The 20,824-nt window shown below is 35.2% G+C and overlaps 1 protein-coding gene across 21 annotated transcripts in view; it reads left to right on the forward strand.

The window, feature by feature from the left end:
• Window positions 1-20,824, forward strand: part of PPFIA2 (PTPRF interacting protein alpha 2) — a 469,533-nt gene that overhangs the window by 353,208 nt on the left and 95,501 nt on the right. For 11 of the 21 annotated variants that reach the window (XM_032393724.1, XM_032393725.1, XM_032393729.1 and 8 more), the window contains 7 exons: window positions 1,087-1,308; window positions 11,132-11,278; window positions 12,274-12,408; window positions 17,880-17,966; window positions 18,394-18,477; window positions 18,725-18,856; window positions 20,398-20,460. In XM_032393724.1, the coding sequence (XP_032249615.1) occupies window positions 1,087-1,308; window positions 11,132-11,278; window positions 12,274-12,408; window positions 17,880-17,966; window positions 18,394-18,477; window positions 18,725-18,856; window positions 20,398-20,460 (870 nt within the window). The remainder of the gene's footprint in view (window positions 1-1,086; window positions 1,309-11,131; window positions 11,279-12,273; window positions 12,409-17,879; window positions 17,967-18,393; window positions 18,478-18,724; window positions 18,857-20,397; window positions 20,461-20,824) is intronic. The other 10 variants (XM_032393731.1, XM_032393734.1, XM_032393733.1 and 7 more) reach the window with 1 other exon arrangement.

The following is a 20,824-nucleotide window of genomic DNA, read 5'->3' on the forward strand; positions in this document are numbered from 1 at the left end:
GCATCTAGATTAAAGCAAAGTGCATCATCATTTTCTTATTTCGACTTAGTTGTGCCCTTTTTCTTTCTTTTTTTTAATTTTATTATGTTATGTTAATCACCATACATTACATCATTAGTTTTTGATGTAGTGTTCCATGATTCATTGTTTGCGTATAACACCCAGTGCTCCATGCGGTACGTGCCCTCTTTAATACCCATCACCAGGCTAACCCATCCCCCATCCCCCTCCCCTCTAGAACCCTCAGTTTGTTTCTCAGAGTCCATAGTCTCTCATGGTTCGTCTCCCCCACGATTTCCCCGCCTTCATTTCTCTTTTTCTTTTAGTGCTGTTTGTCCCCAGTGGTTGCACTGTCTTCACCACAAAGCTTCTCCAATGCAGCTGGGCTGTAGGACATGCTTCTGAACACATGGGTCACCCTGTTTCTAGGCAGCAAGGGGGGAAATCAGTCTCAAAGTATTTAATCTTCTTAAGCCTCCTTCCTGTGGGTTGTGTGCACTCAGGACTTCTATGTTCTTAGCAATATAGAAATCAAGGCTTTTTTTACATTACACCTTTGTTCCAGCTAGGTCAGATTCATACCGGGAATAACCTTCTTTAAAAGAAAAATGTGTGTAAGTTCTTTTTCTGAGTGTCATTGAAAATAAAACTTGGCAAATGCACACAGGATCTTGAATAAAAATAGAAAATATTACAGTTTCTGCCTTCTTTCGTATTAGTTAGTAATAATATACTGTTTATATAAGTATAATATTGTTTATAATAAATTTTGAATATAATTGATAAAATAATAGCTGCCATTTATTAAATGTTTAGGATACACCAGTGTTTTGTGCGAAGTTAATATGTATATATATATTTACAGCTTCCAGTTCAAATGCATCTGTTAAGCTATTTGAAAATTACTGATCTACCCTTATATTTAATGTCCGTTAAAGAGTTTTCCTAAAAACTTAGTTTTTCTTCAAAACTAGTTAGAGTTCTTATTTCTCACTGTGAAAGCTCTATCAGTTTCATTTAAGTTCATGAATTTTAAATTGAAGATGAACAATATCCTAAGTGCCATTTCTTTTTCGTTTCCTGCAGCGTTTGTCCAATGGTTCTATAGACTCAACTGATGAAACTAGTCACATAGTCGAACTACAAGAATTGCTTGAAAAGCAAAACTATGAAATGGCTCAAATGAAAGAACGTTTAGCAGCCCTTTCTTCCCGAGTGGGGGAGGTGGAACAGGAAGCAGAGACAGCAAGAAAGGATCTCGTTAAAACTGAAGAAATGAACACTAAGTATCAAAGGGACATTAGGGAGGTAAGTGATTCACAACACTTTCCGTCTTTGCTTTCCGAACGCTGCTTCTGAGAAGCTTTCTCCAAATCTCCTCTAATGGCATATAATGTTTACATCGCAGAAGACCATGGTTTGGGATGCATTGTATTAGTTACAAAACGTGTCCACGAAGGCAAAAAAGAGTTTACTTCATCAACCTTTAAATAGGTATGCAAAGAAAATTTGGTATCAAGTTACAGACAGGGTAAAAACTTTCTGTAGTTTGTAATGAATTTTTAACATTTTTAAGCTGCTAATTTTAAATAACTTTAGACGTGGGTATGAATAATGAATTGCCATATAGGCAATTAGCATATAGGAATACTCAAACTCGCTACTTTATATTTTCCCCCTTTTATTTTGGTGTTGTGTCTGTGAGTGCGAGTGTATCTATGTGAACGTGGGAACATTTCTTTCTCTATATCTTTGGTTCTTCCTAGACATAACGTCACTTCATCTATTTAGTAGAGTACTTCAAAGTTACTGCAAAAAGATACAAGGAGATGTTTTATTTGTAACATCACCTAATCATCTTACCAGCTAAGGTGAAATACTTAGAATCTCACTTTTTGCTCTATTAATTAAAAAGAAAATTATCTGTATTTGTGGAAATTTTATTTGGCAACCTTTCACCTTTTTCATTTTTACATATTCTTTTAAATTACATCTTTTTTATCTTTTTAAATATTTTTCGTATATAATTAACTAGTTGTTATTGAAGTTAACTCTACTGCATATATTCATTTCTTTTCTTCCCATTCCCTCTTGAGCCCATTTTACATTCTTTGCCTCTAACATCCCATCAAAACTGTTCTTACCAAAGTCATTGCTAACTTCCATGTTGTTGAATCCTGCACTGGATCCAATCATCACTCCCCATAGTAATTCTTCACTCAGCTAAAAGCACCCTATACTCCTCTGATTTTCATCCATCTTTACTTTCTACCCTCATCTCAGGCTCCTTCATTGGTTCTACTTTCCCTAGACTTGCGGTGCCTTCCCTTCTCAGTCTACCTTCACTCGCCTGCTAAGTTCATGCAGTCTCGTGGCTCCAAAAACCACCCACGGCCTTATGACTCTCAATTTATATCTCCAGCATATCCTATATCCTGATTGCCAGATGCCTGGAAAATTAACATATTCTCAAAATTAACATATTCAGGACTGTTTTCCTATTATCCTCCCACCCCCAAGAAACCAGACTTTCTTGTAGTCTTACACATCCCAGCTGTCCCCAAGGCCATTATCCTTACTCAGATCAAAAAACCTTGGAGCTGTCCTTGGTACCTCTGTTTCACTCACACTTCATTTGATTCAGCCATAAATCTATTACTTCCAACTTCAGGATATCAATAATGTGACCTCTTCTCGAAGTATTCATGGCTCTTCCTTATTCCACACAACCATCATCTCTCACTGGATTATTACAATAGTCTCCTGGCTGGTCCTCCTCCTGCTGTTGACCCACTTCAGTCTATACTCAACATGGCAGCCTGAGTGACTTTTTACAATGTAAGTCAGCTCAAGTTAATTTCCTGCTTCAATGGCTATGTACCCTACTTACAGTAAAATCCAAGTCCTTGCAGTGGCCTACAAGCCATGTACGATCTCCACTACCACCTTCCTGACCTCTTCGAAATCACCTCCTACTCCTTCATTTTAGCCCATTCTGTTCAGTTAAGATGGCCTCTTAAACTAGCCACACCTATTCTGTTGCATTTTCTTTTCCCGCTTCCTTTTGCACAAATGTTTTCTTCTCAGTGAAGTGTTCCCTAACCTTGTTATTTGCACATATACGCTCTCCCTCTTCTTTCATTTTCTTTGTTTTATCTCACAGCCCTTACTGCCATCTGACACAATATGTACTATACTGATTTACTTGTTTGTCATATACCCCCTCTCCACTGTACATAAAGATTCATAAGGGCTGGGAATTTTTGTTTTGTCTTGTTTTGTTCACTGTTTTATTCTAATCACCTACACAACTACTAGGCATATAATAATAGGCATTCAAAAACTCTTTGTTGAGAGAATGGATATTTATAAGTGTTTGGTGTAAATATCAAAAGGCACAGATGAGATTAGAATGTGTACTAAAACAATATCTACTGTCTCAGAAAAAGATAGATGATCCATGAAGTGCGAGACGGCTTTACTACCACACAAATGATGATACTGTGCTCTCTACACCTTTATATGAATTGATCGTTCAAAGATACATCTCTCATTTTCACTTCTTCCCACAACCCAAAGTCAGAGAATTTATAAAATAGCTGAAGGTTTGCCACTCTTCTATATCCCTGTTTGGAAACACTAAGATTTCTGGCTAGTAAAGCATCAACGTTATTTCTTGAGCTCTTGCTCTTTGTAATTTCTTCATTGTCTTAGTCCCAGAGATTTAGCTGTTTTCCTTTCATCTAGCACTCCTCTCCTACCTCCTCTCTTCATGTTTACCTAATCCAGTGTCACAGGTAGAGCCCAGTATCTCCAGTTCCCCTTTCTTATTGTTTATGTAAAAATAACCCCTTAATTCTCATAGTCTTTGGATGTAGGTGACAAAGAGCTAAGTCAGATGGAAAATATCGATCATCTGGTGCCAGGTTTCTTTTATGAGGAACCTTTTCTAGTTGGTAAGGAGTTCTGCTATCACATGGAATTCTTTTAAAATACAACAAATCTTATCAGCTCTAAGAATTTTTATGTAGTTATATTTTAGAAGAGATTCATGAGAAAAGAATATCTTTCATCATTCACCTCTAAAGGGAGGTTGCAAACAAATGTTTCAAGAGCCAGGCCGGCAATATAAATGTATAACACATTAGGCAGCAAACATGCAACATAGGAAGTGGTAGAGTTAATGAGACCTGGACAAGGTACCTATACTCTGCCTGCCTTTCTGGATATATCATGTGTGGTATGTGTGTGTGTGTTAAGGACACTGTGAAGGCCAAATAGAACATTTCCAAAAAGGTTCAGGTCACAGACCACAAGGCCCTGGCTTACTGCTAGGAATTTCTTGAGGATCAACCATGAAAACTATTATGGGTGCATTGCATTTAATTTCTCTAATTTATTACATTGGTCCTATCCAGAAGGTACTTGTCATTATCCCAATTTTTCTCAAGTGAGATAAAGTGACTTGTCAAAGGCACATGCACTGCCTTCCCCAGCACCCCACTTCTTCCAACCCCTCTCCCCATGCCCCACCCCCTGCACCAGGAAGACACAGGATCAGCCCAGCTTCAAAACCTGTGCTTCTTCCACTATGAGCAGCTTCCAAAATCAACGAAATAGAATCAATCATTCATCAGTGATAACACTAGTATAAAAAAATGCAGCTGCACTATTAACTGCCCAAATAATCAATCTTTTGCTCTTTCTTTCCAGTAAGATGTGAAAATCATGTACTTTAAAAAGGTATCACAACGCTCAAAACTTCAGCCTCTGCTTTTGTTTTCCTGACTGATAATGTACTCGTGGGCGATGGGCACACAAGGTCTACTAGATTGCAAGTTTTTTAGTAGGAAACTAGAAAAGTGATTCTTCTTGGCTACCCCTATAGCATTGCTAACACAGTATGTATGCATTATATAAGCGATGCATATTTGTTCAATTAATTAAGGAAAAATAGGGAATAAGAAAAACTGACGATATAATTAAAAACTGAGTGCATTTTGCTTTGCATGTGAGGACAGCCTAATATATCTAAAATGAATTGTGTAAGTATATTTCATTAATGGCTTTAGAGTATATTTTTGTCATTATTCTTTGTCAAGAAATAAATCTATTTAAAATTTACTTTTGTTTGAAGTTTTGTCTTATTTGCTCCTTAAATTGACTGTGACCTATAAGAGTAGGGGGCTGGATTAACGCTAAGCATAGTCCACATATTAGAAAACGTAGATAATCTTATAGCAGGCTTAGCTCTCCGCTTTTTTTTTTTTTTTAAGATTTTATTTATTTATTTGACAGAGAGAGAGAAAGAGCACAAGCAGGGGGAGCTGCAGAGAGAGAGAGAAAGAGAAGCAGGCTTCCCACTGAGCTGGGAGCCCAACATGGGGCTTGATCCCAGGACCCTAGGATCATGACCTGAGCCAAAAGCAGACGCTTAACCAACTGAGCCACCCAGGCGCCCCTAGCTCTCCACTTTTTTATCAAGATAGCTGCTAATTGGGTATTGGATAATAACATTTTATTAAATATATAGGTATGCAAAGAATTAGAATTTTCTATGGTGTTTTTAAATTATATATTGTTTTGTGAATTAAACCAGCTTATCTTTCCACCTTCCTGTTAAGAGTTCTTAAAAAATTCCTTAGTGATTAAATGAATACATATCAATTTTGTCTTTTCTATGATCTGAAACATGGAGTTATATTTTTTAGTTTACTAGATCTACATTACTATAGAGTTATATTATTTGATACAATAAAATCCATTTTGTACACAAACTTCAGATCAAAAGATAATTGAATCTTTACGCTGTTTTTCTCTTTTTAGGCAGCAGTTTTTAGAGACTAGAAAAAGCTTCCTTTTTTAGAATTTCCAAGTGACATGCAGGGAAAAGATATTTCTCAGACTTGTAAATTCAAAATTTATTTTTGGCAACACAGCTTGCAGTTAAAAATTGAATCTCCCACATGAATCACTGAATCAAAAATGCAGTAGCAAAGTCTATACAATGACTTCTGCATGCAATATATGCCATAGAGTCAGATCAGCTAATTAGAGGCACAACAGTAATTAATAATAAAAAAGCAGCTATTATTTATGGAGTGTGTATTATGCATAAGACCACACAAGGCACTTAAAATTTTGTATCACAACAATGTTGTGTGGTAGAGATTAATATCCCATCCAAAACCAGAAAACAAAACAAAGAAGCAAACAAACCAAAAAAAAAAAAAAAACAGACAAAGAAAAAAGGTGAGTTATAGAAAATGTAATCAACATTTTTCCATGGTAACTGAGTTAATGAATAGCAAAAACTGGGACTTGGAGCTAGTATGTGCTACTCCAATGCTCATGTTCTCAGGAAACCTGTATATGTCTTTAACTGAATTTATTGCTATTATAATTTAGTTATAAGTTTATATATGTAGGCTAGATTCAGGATTTTCTTTTTGGGCTACAAAATCGACATAATGTTCCCAGAATTCTTTATGAAAATGAAATTAACAGAATACAGTACTCTGAAAGAATCCTCTAAGATGATAAACTCTATCCTCATTAGGCTAAAAAATAATATTATAGAATTGAAGAAGTCAAAATTTAAAATAAAAGCTTTTTAAATAGTAGCTTTTGTTTGTGTTGGCTAAAATCTAGAGATGTGTAGATAATGTTGAAAAAAATAGTCTGGGTAATTTTTGCCAAATTGATGGATTAATTGATCTGATCTTTAATATTAATATAATAACCAAGTAATCTTTAGTTGGGTCTTGAAGGTCAGTAGACCCAGAAGAAGGTAATAAAAATGCATTCCAGGCGGAAATGAAGTCACAGAGTGCATTAGTTTCTTAGGGCTCCTGTAACAAATTACCACAAACTGGGTGGCTCAAAACAACAGTAATTTATTTTTTCATGGTTCTGGAAGCTCCAAGTCTGAAGTCAAGGTGTCAGCAGGGCCATATGCCCTCTAAAGACTCTAGCGAAGAATGCTTCTTTGCCTCTTCTAGCCTCCGCTGCTTGCTGGCAATCCTTCTGTTCCTGGCTGATAGCAGTGTAACTACAGTCTGCTTCTCTCTTAACATTGCCTTTTTCCTCTGTATGTCTGTGTGTCTCCAAATCTGCCTCTCCTTGTAAGAACACCAGTCACTGGATTTAAGGTCCACCCTATCTTATATAATACCATCTTAACTTGATTACGTCTGTAAAACCCTATTTGTAAATAAGGTCACATTCACCGGTTCTGGGTGGACATGAATTTTTTTTAGGGGGGCGGGGGGTATGCTATTCATCCCAGTACATAGAGATAGAAGTGTTAGGTCAGGAAGCTATTTGTTTTCCAGGCTTTGTAGCTCAGACTTTCACTGAAGATGGGGGGAGGAGGTTGGGGGGGTTAAACATATAAAGGTATTCAAGCCAAGAAGCAGTATGATCAGACTGGCATTTCGTATTTTCTCTTGGTCAGCAGGTTAGAGAATGTGGAAGCAGGAAAAAGACCAATAGCAGGTTAGGCTATTAAGTGGGGAGTTAGGGTGAAGATTTGAAGGATGATTCTAAGAAGAAAATCTGATTTGCGGGTAGGCAGGGCAGGCAAGCGTGGTGGGTTTCATGGTAGAAATATTGTTTTTTAATTGCTTTTAATTTTTCTATATATACAATTTTTCAAAGTGAAATAATGTAAGAGGGTACAAATCTAAATACGTACACACAAACACACACGTACATAGAGAGTGCCCACCCACTTCCCATCTTACTTGCCTGAGGGTCTTAACTGCAATCCTTTAGCTGTTACTTGTGCTATTTTCTCTCTTATTTAAACTTAATCTGTGCCTTGCTATTATATGAGGATTTTAGCTCTTTTATTCTCTCTCTTCCTTTCTCTTCCACCCATCCTTCCACTACAATTACCTCAAAATCACATTTAGTATCACCATTATTATGGCTATGTAAATAATTCTCACAACTGATCCAAGTGGTGGTTTCCCATGATAGTATTTCCTACTGTTGTACAGCTTTTTGTTTTTCTAAGATTTTATTAATTACTTGATACATTAATTTGCTTACTTGTTTTTAAAACTATGGCGTGTCTTTCCACCCACTCTACCAGATTAGTAAATTCTATGATTTCAATTCAGTTATGGTCAGTGGTCAAGCAGATAATTTATCATTCTTTTTCTTATTTTCTTTGAATCATTCCTTTTTCTTCTACCATCCACCTCTGGTCTGTACAGCCTTATCTATAAGCCTGCTCATTGTTTCTGCTGTAGTTGTGGGATTTACTTCTACTATCATTTTGAAAATCCAAGACAAAAAAGGTGATCAAGATCCTAAAAGCAGAAAAGGCATAAAATGTTGAGCACAGATAATGATTAAAGTTTGAGAGAGGGTGGAACACCTGTTCTAAACTGAGAGCTAGAAGTTAATGATTTGTGCATGTGGCTATTTCCAACTGGTGGTAAGGGAAGACCGAGACATTGAGGGATTATCCATTTAAGGGCTTCTATTTCTTTTGTAAGAATGGAAGAAAATTTATCTGCTCTGTGCATATGGCAGGACTGGCTCTGGGTCCTAAAGGAGAGGACCAAAAGAACTGATTAGGAAGACTGATCAAAGAAATTTGGATAGTAATACATGGAAGCCACCACCATCACATCAATTTTAGGCTCCTTATGCAAAGAAGCTCCCCACATTATCAGGAAACCACAGGAATCTTTCATGGTTTGTCTTCCTCTTTGATTTCTTCCCATTCCATTTTTCCCCCTCCCTTCCCCTATGATCCTCTGCACTGTTTCTTATATTCCTCATATGCATGAAACTATATGATAATTGTCTTTCTCTGATTGACTTATTTCGCTCAGCATAATACCCTCCAGTTCTGTCCATGGCGATGTAAATGGTAAGATTTCATCCTTTCTGGTGGCTGAGTAATATTCCATTGTATATATACACAACATCTTCTTTATCCATTCATCTGTCGATGGACATCTGGGCTCTTTCCATAGTTTGGCTATTGTGGACATTGGGGTGCAGGTGCCCCTTCAGATCACTAGCATGGAATGTTTTTCCATTTTTTTACCTCTTCCTCAATTTCTTTAATAAGTGTTTTGTAGTTTTTAGAGTACAGATCCTTTGCCTCTTTGGATAGGTTTATTCCTACGTATCTTATAGTTTTTGGTGCAATTGTAAATGGCATCAATTCCTTAATTTCTCTTTCTTCTGTCTCATTATTACTGTATAGAAATGCCACTGATTTCTCTGCATTGATTTTATATCCTGCCATGTTGCTGAATTGCTGTATGAGTGCTAGCAATTTTGGGGTGAAGTCTTTTGGGTTTTCCACATAAAGTATGTCATCTGGGAAGAGTGAGAGTTTGACTTCTTCTTTGCCAGTTTGAATGCCTTTTATTTCTTTTTGTTGTCTGATTGCTGAGGCTCAAACTTCTAGTACTATGTTGAACAAAAGTGGTGAGAGTGGGCATCCCTGTCATGTTCCTGACCTTCGGGGAAAAACTCTCAGTTTTTCTATGAAGCGCACTTCTGACCACAGAGTAGACACTATTTGAGCCCGTCACGGCAGAACACTCGTTTGCAACTTGTCAACCTCTCTTAAAGCACGCATGGTTGTATGTGCGTGTGTGCAAACACACAGGTTCACATGGCCAAGCCCTCGTGGCTCTGGAAACTCTGTGCCCTCTTCCTAAAAGCCATTTGACCCTAGGAGAAGTCCAGACTGGCCAAACTACAAAGAGCTTGTGGACCTTGGGGAGTCCCCAGAATGAGGATTGCTGCTGAAAACTGGGAATGTGGCCACACCATTCCTGGGGGTCCCAAGCAATTCCCTTTTACCCCAGGGCCAAGGTCCCCTTCCAGGCAGGTGGCCTCGGGCTTTGGCCACCTGCCTGCCGCCAGCTCCTGGGCTCTGGGGGCCCCACAGAGACCTGCCTTCCCTGGCTCGCTCTTCTACAAACACTGGATCTGCTGGGGCTAGGGGCTGGGGCAGAGAGAAGCGCCCGCCTCAGCCCCCTCCCAGCAAGTGTATCGTGTACAGAGGGGAAGTGTGTGCGGGAGCGGGGTGCACGCCTGCTTGGTAACGTGGCTGCAGCCTCTGCACTTCCCAAATCTCAGATGAGAGATTGATTTATTATTTCTGCATAACTTCTTGGGATAGAAACCAAATTTCTTTTAATATATTACATATATATGTACACACTCCTGTGAAATATGTGTACTTTGAAGGGGATCTATTTATGTTCCATTGGGAGTCTTTCTTTTCTCTCAGGAATCTTACCTGCTGCTTTGTGTATTTGGTCAGATTCCTGACAAACATTTTGTTTTCTGTTTAGTGTAGGTGCTCTTTCTGGGATGTACTAAAAAAAAAAAAAATTTAATATCTTTTTTAAAAAGTAGGTTATCCACCTTCTAATAAATTTTCATGTAAGCTGTTAGGAGATAAGATTATCTCCATATTATCTTTGAATTTAGATGGTTTAAAAATTATTGTTTAGAATATCATTAATGCCAAGGTTTTCTCCATTTGCACTGATAGTTTATTTTTCCCTAGAGATTTGTGTTCATTGAGTTCTTTAAATTCTTTTTTTAATTGGAATATATATGACAAGGAAAACGGTTAAGTTCCAAAGTCAGTTGGTCGATCCATTTGTGAATATGACTCAAATTTATTTATTTTTTGGCCTCTTTTTTTAACTGTTGAGTTACTTTTACTTATATCTGAAGATGAAAATACTGATGATATTGGTTAACCTTAAAGATTGCTTTGCAGTTTGGAACAGTAGCCACCATTTCACCTTTATGGTTTACAACTCTACCCATAATTGTGCTTATCTTTACTATATAACAAGCTAATTTAGCTGTCACTTCTTTTCTAAGAATGCCAGTTCTACAACCGGTAGTTTCATGTACTCCACTGCATTCTCAGAGAGGGAAACTTCGTTAACCCAAGATGTAAGAATTCTGATGGTATTGGGAAAATTCACAAGAAATCTTGCATACCTTCCTTGAAAAGAAAGGAATGAATATTACTTCAAAAAAACAATAGCTTTTAAATTTTACTATTTTATTTAAATAACAAGACAGTACATTATCTGAAAATCTGATTTTAATTAATTTATTTTAATTGTAGGCCATGGCACAGAAGGAAGATATGGAAGAAAGAATTACAACCCTTGAGAAGCGTTACCTCAGTGCTCAGAGAGAATCTACCTCCATACATGACATGAATGATAAACTAGAAAATGAGTTAGCAAATAAAGAGGCCATCCTACGGCAGGTTGAGTATCTCTATCTTGGTTTTGTTCTTGTCCGTGTGTGTTCTAATCATTCTCACAAAACATGGAGTAAATAAAATATGGTATTTCTTGGCAATCAACCATTATCTAAAATTTAGAATAGAACTGACTAGACAGATGTGATTTTCAACATATAATTTATAAATTTGTCTTAATAATAATAAAAATAATTACTTTTAATATTTACTTTGGATCTAGACATGAGCCAGAAACTGCTAAACAGTTAACATGTATTACCTCACTTAAATCTAACCATCACCTGTGAAGTAAGCACAATTATACTGAGGCACTAAGGTTCAGAGATATGAAACCTTTTTCAAGGTCACACATCTGGTAATTGCCAGTTATTAATGGAGGCCTAAGTCTATTTGACTCTAGAGCAGGAGTGGACAAACTATGGCCCATGTGCCGAAACTATGGCTCTGTTTTACAGATAAACCATACCCATTTATTTAACAGTCTGTGACTGTTTTTGTGCTGCAATGGTAGAATTGAGTAGTTGGAACAGAGACTAAATAATACACAAAGCCTAAAATATTTATTTTCTGGTCTTTCAGAGAGAAAAGTTTTGTCAAACCTATCTCTAGAGCCTGGACCCTTAACCATTCTACTACATTCCCTCTCCCACTCTGGTTAATACTATAATTTTCAATATTATGCTGTCATGGTACATCTGAAGTCTTCGTATTGAATTATAATCCATTTGTCCAGGTTTATACTCACTAGTAACTTTTTTTTTCTCTTTGCTGCCATTGGTAAGAGCTTTTCTATTTTTTAATGTGCTAAATTTTATTGAAGAATGTGATTAAGTAAGATAGGAAAATACGAATACAGTCACCTCTTTGCATAGCCCAGGTATGGTAGTAGTGGCAGATTTTAAGTCTAGAATAATGGCTGAAACCCAAAGCCCCGAGGGGCTGGTGTTTGTTATCCTCACAGTGACTCTGTAAGCGTCTCTTTTTCCATCCCATTTCAGATGGAAGAGAAGAACAGACAGTTACAAGAGCGTCTTGAGCTGGCTGAGCAAAAGTTGCAGCAGACTATGAGAAAAGCCGAGACCTTACCTGAAGTAGAGGCTGAACTGGCTCAGAGAATTGCAGCCTTGACAAAGGTACTGCGATAAGACAGTCAACCTAGATATACTTACAGAAATGATTAGTAAGCCAGATGGAATCTATAGATTTTCTTTAGGTTTTATGAAATTTAAGTTTATTTAATCTACCATATTGGTTTTGTTGGTTAGGTGAATGTTTCATATTATATCTTATTTAACGCTGCCATGAATGATACACATATGAATGTGATGATACCTCTGCCTATTTAAACAGTAGTAAATACAAAATTTCACATCGTTATAGTTAATTTTCCATGATAATATTTGCACATTAGAATAATCACCAAAAATAAATAAATAATGATGATATTTAATATGTATGTAGATAAGCCATGGTAATTTAATAGGCTTAATATAAATTGGTATTAAAAATGTAGGAAATATCATAAGCAGTTGATTGCATTCTGACTATAGTATGAAAAAATTTGTTAGAAATTGGAGGTTAGATTTGTAGAAGTCTAAATTCTAAAGTCATTAGTCAGAAGGTGATTTTAATAGTTACAATTTCTCCTGAACCAATTAAATTCAAAAATAATCTGAGGGATGTTCAAAATTATCTGCCATGTTATGGCTGTTAGAGTCTGCAATTGTCTGCATATTTTAGAATTTTGCCACCATTATAGTGTTAAAATGACTATTCTAACCTTTCACAGTCAAGTGGAAACGGACATTGCTTCCAAGTGTATGTCTATTATCACTACAATGCAAGTTTAGATTTGCTCACTAAAAGCATGTTTTACTTTTAATATCAGTTCAAAATGTACAGACATTTTAAAAATTGTCATTTATTTGAGAGAGAGAGAGCAGGGGTGAGGGGCACAGGGAGAAGAGAGCGAATCCTAGGCTCCATGTTCAGTTTAGCACAGAGCCTGACATGGGGCTCAATCTCAGGACCATGAGATCATGATCTGAGCCAAAACCAAGAGTTGGCCGCTTAACTGACTGAGCTACCCAGGCGCCCCCAAATTTTCACACATTTTAGATATTCATGCACTCTTTGCTATGTGCTAAGTTTTCCGTCCCACTATGGGTAAGATGGATATGTGAACTGCAAGTTACAAATTCTGGCATTTGGGATTATCCAATACAATTGATATTAGCAATATAAAAGCAGGCACACATGTTTACTTTCCTGAAAAAGTAAATGATTAAAGAGGAACAGTAGGGGCGCCTGGGTGGCTCAGTTGGTTAAGCAACTGCCTTCGGCTCAGGTCATGATCCTGGAGTCCCAGGATCAAGTCCCACATCGGGCTCCCTGCTCAGCAGGGAGTCTGCTTCTCCCTCTGACCCTCCCCCTCTCATGCTCTCTGTCTCCCATTCTCTCTCTCAGATAAATAAATAAAACCTTTAAAAAAAAAAAAAAAAAAAGAGGAACAGTAGACTGATGCCTCCTGGTTAAAATAGGGTAATTAATCAGGTAGTGAAAAGGCAAACATTTGCAAAGTAGAGCAGGGCTTAGGAAGTATTGGAATAGTTGGTTGTCTACAGAGTATTGGAATAACTAGCTGAATAAAACAGTGTGATTAGGGTAATGTTACAATCTGTATCCTTCTGTAGTCTTAGACATACCATAAACCCTTCTGGCAATTTGAGAAATGTGTGATTTCTAAGATGAAGATAAATTTATCATTTAATTTGAGAAATAGTCTCTAAATTATATAAAAATGTGCAAATATAGTAGTAGTATTCTATTTTTTTGAAAGCACATTTTAAATTACTCATGTATGGATGTACACACACTTAGGCTTTTCATTTGAGGAACATGAACTTCTATAAAGAGTTATTGAACTATTTTCAGGGGCTTGGTGAGTGGCTAATAATAAAAATAGCTCTTGTAAAATTTTAGTGTAAAATAATCATCAGTATTATCCAGACTAAAATACAAGAAAATCTGGAATCTCTCTCAAAGTAACACAATTTAAAATTCACCAAATAATTGCTCCAAACTAACCTCTGATGGACTGAGGATGAAACATACTTTAAAACATTAATACTTGGGGCGCCTGGGTGGCTCAGTCCTTAAGCGTCTGCCTTCGGCTCAGGTCATGATCCCAGGGTCCTGGGAACGAGCCCCGCATCGGGCTCTCTGCTCGGTGGGAAGCCTGCTTCTCTCTCTCCCACTCCCCCTGCTTGTGTTCCCTCTCTCGCTGTGTCTCTCTGTCAAATAAATAAATAAAATCTTTAAAAAAATAAAAAATAAAACATTAATACTTGACTTACGAGGCTTCAAATTATACATTCCTAAGATTCCTTAATTTAGAATATAACAATGAGTCATGGAACACTACATCAAAAACTAATGGTGTAATGTATGGTGATTAACATAACATAATAAAAAAAACAAAAAGAGATAACTTGAAATATGTGCCTTAACTTTTCTGCCCTCCATTTTTCTCTGGGGCTCTTATTTATTTATTCATTTATTTATTTATTTTTGATTCACATATTCATTCATGTGCCCAAAATAATTTCCTCAGTTTACTTCTACCTAATAATATGTTGCTAAAATTTCACTTCATCTGAATCCTTTTGATTTTCTCCTTTTTCAGTAGAGTTTTATCCTTCACTCTGCTTCTCTTTCTTACCACTTTCTCTTCAGGCTGACTCTATGTAATATAAACACCATTATTTCAACTACAGAGTTTCTAGATTATGGACATATTTAATTCACATTTGTCAGTGATGGTTTCATCCTCAACACACTCCCTCTGCTTATAATATTTTTATTGAAATGTTACTCTTTCATTTGTTTTCCCAAGTTTTATGGCTGTAATGATCTTGCACTTTTTCTTCTCCTCAGTTCACAGACCTTTAGGGACTGTCTCTAGAACCTGCTTTACTTATTTATTTTTTCATTGTTAGTTCATTTTCAATATATCACTATTATTGATCATCATAATTTTTTTCTACTTCTTAATATTTTTGACACTAAAGTAAAAAGATTCTGCTTAGCTTGAAGCTAAGCTTCCCTCTCCTATATTATGAATGACATCCTAAATAATTTTCAGACATTTTATTTGGCCTATATATTTTTTTCTGCTTTTATTATCTGCTACCTATTCTTTTTTCTTCTCTTTGGTCCTCCCCTCTTTAACTTTTATTTCTTTTCCATTTCTAAATATACTCATGCTTTTCTCAAAGCCATTTCTATATGTATTTTCCTCTAAAACTTTAGCTCATTTGAAATATTCCTGTGTCACATTAAAGAGTGAAATCAAGATAAACTCTATATCCCATCAAGGAATACAAAAAATAGCAGATTGTTCTTGTATTTACATTAATTACTTAAACTGCAGTCTTCACAAAGCTAAGATGAACATAAATCGATAGTAGTTGAAAATTGATACCAGTTTTTGTATAGAAATGATGTCTGAATTTATTCTTTGGTTGATAAGATTATGTTTTGTGTATGTGTGTGTTTGTGTGTGTGTGTAGATAGGTAGGTAAAGCTCATTTAAGGCTTAGAAAGTCAGAAGTATTGATAAATGGCTATGGATAAAAGTTATAATTTGGCTTTGGCAAGTATACACAAAATTAACCAATAAAGACTTTGGGCTCCCAGTTTTTTTATTTATGATGTTTACTTCTTTAATTAAAATGCATATTCCCTCAGCAAGGACATAATTCATCTTGAATTCCATAAGGTATTTCATTCATTTTTAGTACCAATAAAAATATCAACAGTAACAAAGTAATTTAAACTTGACAGATTTCTTGTTCAATCTCTGAAGTGAATTTTCACAATGTTTGGTATGTTTTCAATAGTTAGGATGAAAACTTTTGAAGAGACAGTTTTGGAAATGGAAATGTTCATGCCTTGACTATGTTGAATCAGTCACCTGATTAATTTTTGTACCACCAATTGCCTGTTAAATGTACTTTTGAAAGATTACAGATACCTTAATGAATTTAGATTATTTAATTTCAACAACATTTTGTCCCATTTACTGTATTCTTATTTGTATTCTAGGTTTTAAGTGATATTAGAAAATCATTTTATGGCATTTGGGAACTATGGTAGCTTTCTGTGTTTCTTTTGCTTGGAAATTCGGGAAGAGAAATTGGTTATTTGTTATTTCTTCATTACTTTCCCATTTATGAAACAAGAATATCAAAAGGAAAATCTTACAAAATGTAAATGTTGAGTTGTAATTTGTATAAGCACACCAGTTAAATGATAAAAGTTTATTTTGTAGATTAGTTGGAATTTGTTGCATAGAACAGTACATATGCATATGAGCCAATACATGAATAGGCTACTACTTCTTTTCAGGTACTGCATGACATATTTGTATATAGTCCTATATTTGCATAAAGTAAGTTTCACTGTTTTAGAATAAACTTATAAAATATAATAGAATATGCTCTGGAGTTCAATCTTCTAGATCTGACATAGGATAATTTTGATGTTATAATTACGTAACTTGTAATTATGATTAAAATGTTGCTTTAATTTTACATGTAATCTGTGCATAACATACTAATACAATTCGGCTATCAGCAGTGTCACATGTGTTAACACTCTGTGTCTTTGGTAACCTGACAATCACCTCCAAGACATGTAACTAACCCTGGCGCGGGGCAAATATTAGCTCACCCGGGCACCGTGCTGCCTGCTCACTTTAGGGCACTGTTTTGTTTCCATAGCAACAAATAACACAGAAACAGTTTGGGAGTGGTTCCTAGTGTCATTCAGGAGAGTTCCTAAGTAAGTTCTCTTGTCCTCACAGTATATATTGTCGTCTTGGTAATTTGAGGACTTTTAATCACTTTCATTTAAAATTTCAAATTAAGGCTATATCTGAGAACAGGTGCTAAGGTTCTAGACCTAGAGTCACACTGTGTGTTCAGAGGCCAGAAGTCATTTTGTAAGTTTGTCACTGTTGCTGAGGAAACTCAATCCTTCTTGAGCTGGAGAACACCCATAATAATGATTTCCCCTGGCTTAGCTTTTTCTTGATTTCTACAGTGTTAGGTTTGTAATAAATTTTCTTCCAAATTTATTTCACCTGGGTCATTGCCTTAGCATACACTTCAACACTGAGATACATTGTTTCCATTATTCTTAAGTAATGGGATAAACAAGCCAAAATACAAAACTTTTCACAATCTAACAGAGACGTATTCTAGTGTTTGGTTTCCCATAATTCCAATTTTTACATGACTCTTTCAGAGTTGCTTTAATTCAGTCTGTAGTCGTCTTTCATTGCCAACCATCACTAACCTTCCATACCTTAGGTTGGTAGCTTTTTATTTGGGCATTTCATTGTTTTTCATTTATTACCATTGACTGCATCGTGTTCACCAGATATCAGTGTAGTTCTTTTCATATAAAATTCCGTCTATTAGAGTATTAAATTTGCTGTCACATTTTTCTTTTAAGCATTCTGTGCTATGTTCTGTTCAGTGTCAGTGTCTTTAGTTCTGATTTTTCAATTTTGTCCCTCTCCTTTTCCTTGACTTGTTAGTCTGATCCAACCTCTTCTACCTCATCTGATGATTATCAATATGTTATGGAAGCTAAACTACAAGAAATGATCTCCATACGTAGGAAGGTAGTCCTACTGGACTTTACTTTCTATTGCTAAATAGAATCCATCTAAGTTTTTCTTTTCATTTATAAAAATTATGTTACTTTTATTTATTGATAATCAACCATCTGTGCAGTTCAGTGCTTCAGAAGCTTAAGATTGGACAATGGCAGGTTTGTGTTCAAACCATGCACAGTCTGCATGTTACATTTGGCTGATTTCATTGCTCATAAATAAGTCCAATGTTTTGCTGATGCTTGGATGTAACAGGCCTTTGTAGCTGACACATTTCAAGCAATGCTGTTCAGCTGCCTGTTTAAAGAAAGTTTATTTTTTGAAAATTACATTTGCGGTTGGTAGTAGCTTGCTTTACATTTTATTTCAATTTATTTAGAGGAAAAGTGTTAACCAAATCTTACATGTCAGGTACATTTTTCATATTTCTCAACAGGCCGAAGAGAGACATGGAAACATTGAAGAACGTATGAGACATCTAGAAGGTCAACTTGAAGAGAAAAATCAAGAACTTCAAAGAGTATGTATATTAAGTACTGCTCCCCTCGATCATCAGCTTATGGGCATGTAAGAAATGACTGTCTTTCTTGATTATGGGTTCTATTTAAAATGTCATGAATATGCTCTCTGCATCTAAAAGGAGAAAAGTTTCTGCCAATTTAATCACACCAGACATAAAATGAAATCAGTTTTAAAGCCAGAAAAATATAAAATACTTGGGTAAATGATTTTTATGTCAAGTTTATTTATTTTGTCTTGAATGTAAGGCTAGGCAAAGAGAGAAAATGAATGAGGAGCACAACAAAAGATTATCTGATACTGTGGACAGACTTCTGACTGAATCCAATGAGCGCTTACAGCTACATTTAAAGGAGAGAATGGCTGCTCTAGAAGAGAAGGTAAAATGACAGGAGAGAAGAATCGCATGAATATTTAGCAATGTGCTCATGATCATGGTTGTTTTATACCCTGCTGCATTTACTGCCCTGATCAGACGATCCATGTATTTTCCTTTGGTATATATGGTTTATTCTTAGAAGTGAACAAGTAGTTCTGTAAACATGTGTAAGATAAATTTTTTAAATGAATAACAATTGCTGATTAGCATGATCGTATAGATAAATGCATTAAAATGTGTTTTGTAATGAAAATATTTTAGTTATCCTTCACCTGGTGTGCAAAAAAGAGTGATAAGACAAAAATCAATATTTTGGGGTATGTGGGAAGTCTCCTTGCATTGAACTATTCAAATGTTTCAAGTAACTAAATCTACTACTACACTAAAAGCCAGAATGTGAGTAAATTTATATTACCAGTAGAACTAGTGTTAATCCCAGTACAGAGTTTAGGAATGCAATAATTTCAGCTGCATTGTTTCCAAAAAAAAAAAAGTGCTTCTTTACAGTGTGCACTATCATTCACAATTTTATATGTCTCATTGATAGTTGGCAGCCACCAGACCAACACGAGTTATGTGAGCTGGTTGCCAATTCCAGAGTATAAACAAAGGTAGGGGGTAAAACCCAGGTAGACAAATCATTTTGGAAATTTAGATTGAATACCAATCACTACTCAAGCTAGACATTTCCCCCTGATCCATACAAAATAGGAAAAATGTTTGCATGAAATTGTTAAAGTAGGTTGATTAATTTACCCATTACAAAGTGATAAGGTGGGCCTTCTTCCCATTCAATTCCAAACACATGGCCACTTTGCCAATTGCTACACACTTAGTTTAATTTTACTAAAATTAAATTAGAAAAGAATACATTATTTTAAATCATGCTTTGTAGTAAATATAAAAACGTGTACAGCTTTTACAACAGTAATATGTTCATGACAAAATTAAAAAAAAATACCTATGATACAACTTATTTTCATATGTCATGAGATGTAACAGTTTTGTAAATAGTTAAAATTTCATTTTTATTTCTCTAATAATTTAACCATTATTAGAAATTAATTATTCTGTATTTGAAATAGAAGTCCAGAAATTAAACTTTTCAAAAATATGACCTGATAATTTATTTTTTTCTTCAGGTAATAAAAATGAGTTCATCTGAATTCTTTATCTATAACACCTTTGGCTAATATTTCACTGTTACTCACTTTTTCTCATTTTAAGAGTAACTTTATTATTTCAAATTTTAAAAGACTGAAAGAGGAAAACATAAATAGCTTAAAAGATAATATTTATTCCATTCCTCAATCCAAGTGTTACAAAATAACATTTCCCATTTAAATTATGTATTTTTCTAAATGTTAAGGTATCATGTTTAAAGATTCTATTTAAATTTGGTTTCCACGGAAACCAAGAAATAGATGCACCAAGGAAGGAATCAAAGAGAAGGAATCAAAGAAGATTCTTGAGCAATAAAAAATTAATCTACATATTTAATTATTTTGTTTTGTTAATTCTTTATTTTTTTATTTTCTTTAGAATGTTTTAATTCAAGAATCAGAAACTTTCAGAAAGAATCTGGAAGAATCTTTACATGATAAGGTATAATGGAAACTTACATTTTATCCATTTTTCTATTTTACACTGATGAATGTTTTGTTGTGAAATAAATTTGATAAGAAATAAGTTTAGGATGTTATCTTTTTAAAAAATTTTAACTTTTATATTATACATACAGAAAAGTGTGCATATATAGAAAGAGCTTGATGAATTTTTACAAACAAAACACATTAAAAATCAACAGTATGGTAGCCCCCTCTTGTTAACATACAATTACTACTTTTATCCTAAATGATAATCACTGTCTTGACTTCTAACAGAAAAAAAAAAATGCTTTTGACTTTTTGTGCTTTATACAAATGGAATAAAAATGTATGCACTAATTTGTGTTTAGTTTGAGGTTATC

Source organism: Phoca vitulina, unplaced genomic scaffold (genome assembly GCF_004348235.1).
Source record: "Phoca vitulina isolate PV1807 unplaced genomic scaffold, GSC_HSeal_1.0 scaffold76, whole genome shotgun sequence".
NCBI classification, from domain to species: domain Eukaryota; kingdom Metazoa; phylum Chordata; class Mammalia; order Carnivora; family Phocidae; genus Phoca; species Phoca vitulina.